The sequence below is a fragment of the Terrapene carolina genome, unplaced genomic scaffold, assembly GCF_002925995.2.
Source record: "Terrapene carolina triunguis isolate 2854851 unplaced genomic scaffold, T_m_triunguis-2.0 Scaffold137, whole genome shotgun sequence".
In the NCBI taxonomy this organism is placed as follows: Eukaryota; Metazoa; Chordata; order Testudines; family Emydidae; genus Terrapene; species Terrapene triunguis.
The window spans coordinates 2369515-2378235 of NW_020664488.1; the positions used below are offsets into that span (position 1 = coordinate 2369515).

Genomic DNA, 8721 nt, shown 5'->3' on the forward strand with positions numbered 1-8721 from the left:
ACTTGAGATTCCCTGTTCATACATCCCAGGATCACATTAGCTCCTTTGGCCACAGCATCATCATGGGAGCTTGTGTTTAGCTGATTAGCCAACACAACCCCAAATCTCCTTCAGAGTCCCTGCTTCCCAGGCCAGAGTCCCCCATCCTGTAAGTATGGCCGGCACTCTCTGTTCCCAGATGAATACAACATGTATTGTTTGCTTGTGCCCAGTTTACCAAGCAATCCAGGTCACTCTGAATCAGTGACCTGTCCTCTTCATTATTTACTACTACCCCTATTTTGGTGTCGTCTGCAAACTTTTTGAGTGATTTTTATACTTTTTTCTGTGTCATTGATAAAAGGGTCAGATAGGAAAAACACCTGTTTACAGTTACATTTTGAGGCCTATCAGTTAGCCAGTTTTTAATCCATTTAATGTGTGCCATGTTAATTTGATATCATTGTAGATTTTTTTTTTTCATCAAAATGTGCGGTACCAAGTCAAATCCCTTACAGAAGTCTATTACATCAACACTATTATCTTGATCAACAAACCTGTAATCTCATAAAAAAAAATATCAAGTTAGTTTGACAGGATCTGTTTTCCATAAAGCCATGTTGATTTGCATTAATTACATTACCCTACTTTAAATTTCTATTAATCAAGTTCTGTATCAGCCACTCCATTATCTGGGTGGGATCAATGTCAGGCTGACAGGCCTATAATTACCCAGGTCATTCCATTTTCCCTTTTTAAAAATTGGCACATTAGCTTTCTTCCAGTCTTCTAGAACTTCCCCAGTGCTCTAAGACTTATTACAATCAACATTAACACCCAGCTAGCCCCTCAGCCAGTTCTTTTAAAACTCTTGGATGCAAGTTATCTGTACGTACAGATTTTAAAATGTCTGACTTTAATAGTTTCTGTTTAACATCCTCCAGAGATACTAGTGGAATGGAAAGAGTGCTATTGTTACCATATGATGAGGCTATATCATTATTTATCCTCAGATACTGAAACCTTCTGCCTTTTATACATTATTATTGATAATTCTACCATTTCTATCTAGTATGGACCAATACTATTATTAGGATTCTTTTTGTTCCTAATATATTTGAAAAACTCCTTATTGTCCTTAATTCTGAAGGCAATTTATTTCTCCTTGTGTCCCTTTGCTTCCCTTATCAGTTTTCTACAATTTCTAACTTATTATTTAAATTCATTTCTATCAACTTCCCCTTTCTTCCATTAGTTATATATTATAGATCAAGCTGATTTGTTTATTCCATAATCCCAACTGCCACCCATTTTTTCTCAGGTGCCAGAATTTCCAGCTGTCCCTGCCTGGCTGCCAAAACCTCCTAGCAGTTTCTACTGCATTGTTACTCACTATCAGTCTAATCTCTGATGGCACCTTGAGCTGAAAATGTGAGGGCAGGTGAAAACTGAATTTAATCTAAACACTAAATTAACTATCTAATCAGTTAATGCAGAGGTGAGGCTCCCTAGTGCTGCCTTTTGCCCCCCACAGTATATACCAAGAATGGTTAAACCTCTATAAAACAGCAAATGAAGAGTTAAGGTAACACAAACTTAAACCTCTGAAAATCAGGAAATACAAATTTAAAGGTATGCCCCCTGCAGGCCACCTTAACTCTGCCCCCTGGAGCTGGCAATAGCCACTGGAAAGGATTCAGTAAGGGGGTGTGTGTGTGATGATAATGAGGAACGAATGATTAAGTGGACATGCCATAGTTTGTGTTGTGGTCTATAGATGAGAATTGCAGCATTTTGACGCCATGCACTGCAGCCGCATTCCCTGCGTTTGGTGTGGCTGCAGTGAATGGTGCAGGGATCAGATGGAGCAGGTTGGCAGAACTGTCGCTGATATGAGAGATGAGCGAGGCTGGGGCTGGTGTCGGTATCGCTGCCCCCTTGAGCCCTGCCTCCCTCCCTGGGCGGGGCAGGCATCCCCACTGACCCCTCCCCCCCCCCCCACGTTCCTGCGCACCTCGCTTTTGCCAAAAAAGTCAGGATGGCTGGGACAGGGCTTAAGAAAGGGACTGTCCTGGCCAAAACAGGACGTATGGTCACCCTACTGCTGGTGCCTGTGTGCAGGTTGCCTGTCCTCCCCTTCCCCAGAGCCCGCGGCCAGGCTCTCACCTCTAGGTTTATGCGCTCCAGCAGCTCGTGTAAGGTCTTGGGCTTGGGCCGCTTGCTCTTGCTCTGCACCCGGCTCTTGCGGGCTGGCACCGGCTCCTCGGGGATGATGTCCACATAGATGAACTTGAAGGAGCCCACTCTGTTGTTTAGCACCCCCGTCCAGGTGCCCACGGGGGGCTTCTCTATGATCCTGATGATGTCCCCTTTCTGGGCCAAACATGAAGAGGAATCCCTTTGAGAATCTCTACCCCTGGGCAGGTGGGATGGGGCTGGGCTTGTCCCACCTGTGCTGTGGTTGCTGGGTCTGTGCCCATGGGCTCCCCTAGCAGCGGCACAGGTAGGAGCTGGGTGGGGGCCTGGCCCCCCACAGTACCGCTGACATGCTGTGGGGGACAGCTAGGCAAAGGCGCTGGCATTTGTTCCCTGGAGCCCGCCTGTGGCTGTGAGCCCAGGGAGGGTTCCCACAGTTGGGGGTAGGTGTCGTCCTCTCTCCTACCCCTGCAGTGAGGAAGGCGAGGGCCGGGACTGCCTCTGCCAGGCTTTTTTGCCCCATGTTTTCCCTATTGGCATCACTGGTCAGCTCCTCTGGTGCCAGATGGGGCTCAGTCAGGTGCTGGTGTTTTAGTACATTGCCAGCCAGCTGCTCGGGGGTGGGAGCGCCAGGGGAGACCTGAGGAGCTAAGCCAGTGGGAGCACGCAGCAGCGATTGGGGCAGAAGAGCTGGGCCGAGGCCCGGTATCCGTGGGTGGAAGGTGGCTCTAAGCATCCTCTCTGCCTCTGGGAGTGAGAGACTGGTTTGAGGCTGCTTGCCCTGATGCCAAGGCTGCAGGGTTCCCAAGAGCCCATGTAGCACCCTGGCCTAGCCTGGGGAAGGCTGTCCCAGTGGTTAGAGCACTAGCCTAGGAACTGGGAGCCCCTGGTTCAATTCCCTGCTCTGCCACAGAGGCCCCGTGGGACCTTGGACAGGCCCATTAGCCCCTCTGGGCCTTGATCCCCCATGTACACTGGGACTACGGCCCTGCTGCCTGGAAGGTGGGAGGGGAAACCCATGCACGATGCTCAGGTGCTGTGATGAGGGTGGGCAGAGTAAGGTGTGCCCCGACCCAGCCCCTCCCCCCTTCTCCTGGGAGGACGGGGAAGAGGCTAGGGTCATTTCAGCAGCTCTGTGGTGCTCTGGGACTGTGTGCCTGGGGAGCCAGCTGTTCTCCGACTCCGTTGTGCTGCAGGATTGACTATAGGGCTGGGTGCTAGCTCGGCTACAAGGCTGAGCTTTCTATGGCCTGTTAGCCAATGGTGGTGGCTGGCGGGGGCAGCAGAGCCAGCACCAGAGCTAGCTTCCCAGCAGCGGAGCTCTGCGCTGCCCAGGGAGTTGCCAGGAGGGGCCTGCCATGGGGGACAGCCTGGGCTTGTGCCTTTGTGATGGTTACGGGGTGATCCTGCTTGCTGCAATGCAGGCCCTGGCGAGACTGGAGAAGGCTCTCCTAGCAGCTGGGCCTGTCCAGCCCCTCAGCCGCAGGGTGTCTATGCCAGGCCCGAAGAGGGGTGTTAGTCCCAGTTCACACTGCCTGGTACCTTGTGGCATGGGAGTCGCATGGAGGTCGTGCCTCGTGGGAATGACACACGAAGCGCTGCCAAAGGAGACCTGGGCCCTTCCTGTTCAGTTTCCATTTGCACTTGGAGAAAGGACAGCTATGGTAAAGGCCCAGCCCCGGCCCCAGAAGCTCCTCCAGTTGAGCCAGGGAGCGCCGGCTCCATGACTTGAGCCTGTTGAGGCAAGCGAGCAGGGACCGGTGGTGGTGTGTGTTCAGTAATAGCTCTTTCTTTCTGCACCCACATTCCTCCTGTCCCAGCCGACCAGGCCTTACTCACCCGCAGCTTCAACGAGTCCTTGTCGTAGGGGCTGGGCGTGAAGTCTGTATGGACCCGGGCTCTCCCACAGAAAGGGCCACTGTAGGGCAGGCTGGGCTCCTCCAGCCTCACGCTGTCGCGATTGCTGCCTGTGGTGCAGGGACTGGTGCAGCCCAGTTCACTCCCTGCAGCAGGGGCAAGATGTCAGCCTCTCCTGCTGAGCCAGCCTGGCCAGGAATTTTGCTTCCCTTCCCTGGGAGCTGGCCCTGCCCAAGGGCAGCCTCTGACTGGGGTAAGGGACTGTGCCGCTGTCATTTGCGCTGGGCTTAGGAGTTTGTTTCCACTGCGCCTGCCACAACCCTCCAGCTGCCAACGAGCAAGAGCCCCAGTGACAGGTGTGAGACCTACACCTAACACTAGCTCAGGGGTGGGCAGAGCTGGGTTTCCCTGCTCCGCAAGGGACCGTCACCGCCTGAGCGCTGCTGCTGCCTGTTCTCTGCACAGTGAAGGAAAGCGCAGCTGCTTCTCGGAGCACGGGGTCAGGAGGCAGGACGAGGCTGCTGAGGGCCCGACGTGAAGTTCTGCCGCCCAACATCACCCCCACAACTCCATGAGCAGTGTGTAGGGTAGCCAACTTTCTAATCACACAAAACCGAACACCTTGCCCCTTTTCTGAGGCCCCGCCCCTCGCTAGCTCCACCCTCCTCCTTCTGTTGCTCGCAGTTCCCCACCCTCACTCACTTTCACCAGGCTGTGGTAGGGGGTTGGGGTGCAGGAGGGGGTACGGGCTTTGGGCTGGGGGGGGGCTGGGGATGAGGTGTTTAGGGTGTGGGAGGGGCTCCAGGCTGGGGCAGGGGTTTGGGGGGGGGAGTGAGGGCTTTGCCTCGGGGTGGGGCCAGGGATGAGAGGTTTGAAATGGTCGCCAGGTCCCTGCGGTCTCTAGGCACATGGGCGGCCAGGCAGCTCTGTGGGGTGCGTGCTGCCTTCCCTCCCGCAGGCGCCATCCCCCACAGTTCCAACCGGTGCTGCCAGAGTCCCTTTTCAACTGGGCGTTCTGGTTGAAACCAGACACCTGGCAACCCAAAGGGCACATATACGTGCGCTGCAATTACAAACTCGTGCCAGTGAATCTGAGCCCAGCTCCACACACAGCTCTAAGGCCACCTGTGTTCACGGTTGGGTGCTGGCTGCAGCAAGGGCTCTGCAGCCTGGGGGTGTGGGGGGAGCCGCAAGGTCTAGTCCGGAGCCTGAGCGTGTGGCTCTGATCCTGGTTACGGCAGGTTAAAGGCAGGGGACATGCACTCTAGGTGAACTGAGCCAGCTCCGAGCCCCTGCATCCATGGTAGTGTGAGCGTCCCAGCCATCTCTGGCTGCACTAGACGGGTGGGGCTTCTCCCACCTTCGCCTGGGGCAGCTCCCCGGCCAGGGCTCTGCCCCAAGCAGGCTGAGGCCAAAGGGTGGCGGAGGTGTTGGCCCTCATGCCGCACTATCCCTGGGGCAGGCAGCAGGGGCCAGAGGGTGACAGGGTGCTGTGTCCATGTGGGCTAGGCTGAGACTGCTCTGGCCTCTGCCCTTCCTGCTGGGGGTGGGCCCTCTCCTGCCTCCACAGGTCCCTGGGGAGAGCTGGCCATGGGAGGGGAGCTGGGAGCATGGTGACATGTGAAAATGCCCCCTCCCACTGAGCCCCAGGGAGCAGCACGGCCCCTGCGCTCACCACTGGATGTCTGGCGGCTGAGTGGTGTGTGCACATCCTCTTCCAGCTCCACGTATGACAAGGGCATCTTCTCGAGGCTTGGCTCCTCCAGGCTGCCGTCCAGCGACATGGGGGACATGGAGCCCTCCTCCCCCACTTCTCCCTGCAGGTAGAGGCCAAGGCAATTAGTGCAGGCTGGGGCAGAGGGGCTGTAAGGCTGCAGCATGGCTGTGCCAGAGGGGCTGGTACTCAGTCACAAAAGCAATGTAACAAGGGCCCCGGCTTGGCTTTCTGCGTCCAGCCACCTTGAGCACACGGGCTAGCTGCTACAGAAAGGAGCAATGGGAGAGCTCCGAGCGCCATCACCATCTGGAATCCCCAGACCTGGGCCTCCTGGGGCTTGAAAACTGGGTCCAGGTATTTCAGAGGGGGGTTCTCCTGGCAGCAAGTGATGCTGAGAGGTGGAGTAAAGAGGGGCCAGGCGTGTAAACTGTTCACTTTCCTGTTTCACTTGCTTGGAGGGGGGCGTCCAGGTCAGTGGATGGGAAGTGTCCACCTAGAGCTGTCATTCTCCCCTCCCCCCCCCCCCCCCCCCAATCTAGTCATTCCGTTTCCTCTGCCTTTGTTCGGATTGCTGTGGCCCGACAGCTTCACGCTGTCCACCCAGCCTTCAGCGGACACGGGCCAGTCACGGGGCAGACGAAGAGTGCTGGGTAAGTTTAAAATCACTTTGTTACAGAAGTTTGAGATGACACTTGTTGCTTACAGAAAGGCACAGCGAGGGGCTCAGAGAAGGCCTGATAAGAACTAGTCTAAAGTTGCAATGAGCCGGGCGAGTATATCAGGGAGGGGATGGCTGGTATCGGGAGTGCACACTCCAGGATGTAGACACTGCTCTCAGAGTTTGAAGAATGGCTTAGCGAGCGGAAACCCAACCCGATCCAAAGCTGGGCAGAGAGCTACGGGAAGCCAGCCTGGGGCAGAGGACAAAGGTGAAAAGAGGTTGGCACGAAACAAGCTCTGGAGGTGGGGGCAAAGGTGCCCAGCCCATGGGGAACCTTGGGCCAGTCAGGCGAGCCCGAGGAGGGGAGGGGAAAAGCCAGCTCATCTGACGGGTGCTTGTCCAGTGAAGGGTTGCAAGCAGCAGAGCCTGAGTGATCAAATAAACTGTGTTGCACTCTGTGGATGAGGGGAGTCAGACCCCAGGCACAACTACCCTGGTCCCCATGCAGCCACCAGCCCGTACCCTGCCTCAGGGGAGCTGGTGAGGTGAATGAATGGGACAGTGGTTCAGAAATAGTGAGATACAGGCTGGCTGATCCTCTGCCCCAACTACAGGATAACTAGGTAGCCTGAGCCAACCGTGGAGTCCCCCGCCCACCACCACCTGCATGTGGGTGCTATCTGTTCTTATGCACTGGGGCAGGGCAGGAGCTGTTTCCACATGCCTGCACTGGAGGCATAACTAAGAGGACCTCCCTCCCCCGCAGGGGTTTAGAGGTCAGACAGACAAGAACGTTCGTACTCGAGTCTCGCTCAGGATCCCACAATTCCTAAAAGGAGCAGCAGTGAAAGTGTTGCCATCACACTGTCATCGGTAGGCCCCAGAGTTAACTACCCTTGGGAGGGAGTTGCTGGGTGGGCTGCCCCCTGCAGGCTCGGCAGGCCCTAGCGCACCAGGTCATGTTCATGAGGTTTTCTTTGCAATCAGAAGACCTGGGAACTCTGCTTTGGGAAATGAAAATCTCGATTGTACAAGAGCCACCGGAGAAGAGCCGGGCTGGCAGCCAAGCTGGCAGCAGCTCCGTCTCAGCTCGCCCAGTGCCCCACTCTGGGCACTGGTCCTTTCTGTTCTGTGGGTTCTCTGAGTTCCAGGTCTTTGTCCTGTGCTGACACCCGGGGATCTGAGCTCAGAGACCTGGCACCGTGCTCCTTACCTTCCCCTCAGCCAGTGCCTTCACCGCCATCTTGCCCATCTTCCTGTTCATGGTGCGGGAGATGACAGCTCTCCACTTCTTGCCCAGCTTCATGCCACTGCTCTTCCCAGTGTCATCAGGAGGTGCATTGGCCAGGTCATCCTCAGGAATCTGCAGGGACAGTCACAGCTGGCAGTGAGGGATGGGGGACAGAGCCAGAGAAGCAAGTGCCCTGCTCTTCTCTCTGCCCTCTGCCCCTCAAACCAAGGGAGGATGAGCCAGCTGGGCTGCCGCCTGGGGGTTGGGAGGATGCCCTGAGCAGAACCCTCCACAGGGAAACCTCAGTGCCCCCACGGCTGAGCCCAGGCACTTGACTGTGGGGAAGAGGCACGTCTTCAGTGAGCACTGGGAGTCCACCTGTGCCACACGCTGTCCCTGTGTTGAGAGGATGGGTGTGTGTCCAGCAGGTGAGTGCCAGCTTGGGAGCAGTGCCACACAGAGAGCAGTCAGTGTCGTGGGCACCTCCGACTCTTCTGAGAAGCTGTCTACCTAGAACAGGGGTGCAGTGTATGGACCATATGCGTCTGAGCATGGAGCGGTGGGTGGACTTGGGGCTTTAGGAGCTCAAGGGGCGAGTGGGTTGTGGGTGGGGTGAGGCCGGGCTGGGGCTATATGGGCCCGAGGTTGCAGCAAGCAGTGAGTGGGGCAAGGCTGGACTGGGACTATATGGCCCCAAGAGGGCAGTGGGTGGGGCAGGGCTGGGGTTATATGGGCCTGGGGCAGGCAGGGACTGGTGTGGAGCTGGGACTGGGCAGGAGCCAGTCCCCCCGTGTGAGTGGGGCTGGAGAGATTTCCCTGAGGGCAGGGAGTGGGCACGACATATGGCTAGGGTGGGATGCCCATGGGGCCTGGCAGCCCGTGACTGCAGTTAGTTGCTCCCTGCGGTACAGATACTCACGTTCTCCTCCAGGTTAAACTCCTTCTCGCTCACCACGGGGGAGCTGGGCTTGGCCTTGCCGAAATCCTTGAAGCTGCTGGAGCGCTGCAAGGAGAGCTGTGAGGGAGCAGGGGACAGCATGAGCCAGCAAGCCCCCTCCCGCTGAGAGCCGCCTGCTGCCC

The 8721-nt window shown here is 56.4% G+C and overlaps 1 protein-coding gene across 1 annotated transcript in view; it reads right to left on the bottom strand.

Moving 5' to 3' along the window:
- Nucleotides 1–8721, bottom strand: part of SASH3 (SAM and SH3 domain containing 3) — a 31792-nt gene that overhangs the window by 3966 nt on the left and 19105 nt on the right. Inside the window, exons 2-6 of the mRNA XM_024197210.1 lie at nucleotides 8561–8656; nucleotides 7624–7773; nucleotides 5708–5849; nucleotides 4015–4178; nucleotides 2146–2352 (exon numbers count right to left, since the gene is read on the bottom strand). Of these exons, the coding sequence (XP_024052978.1) occupies nucleotides 2146–2352; nucleotides 4015–4178; nucleotides 5708–5849; nucleotides 7624–7773; nucleotides 8561–8656 (759 nt within the window). The remainder of the gene's footprint in view (nucleotides 1–2145; nucleotides 2353–4014; nucleotides 4179–5707; nucleotides 5850–7623; nucleotides 7774–8560; nucleotides 8657–8721) is intronic.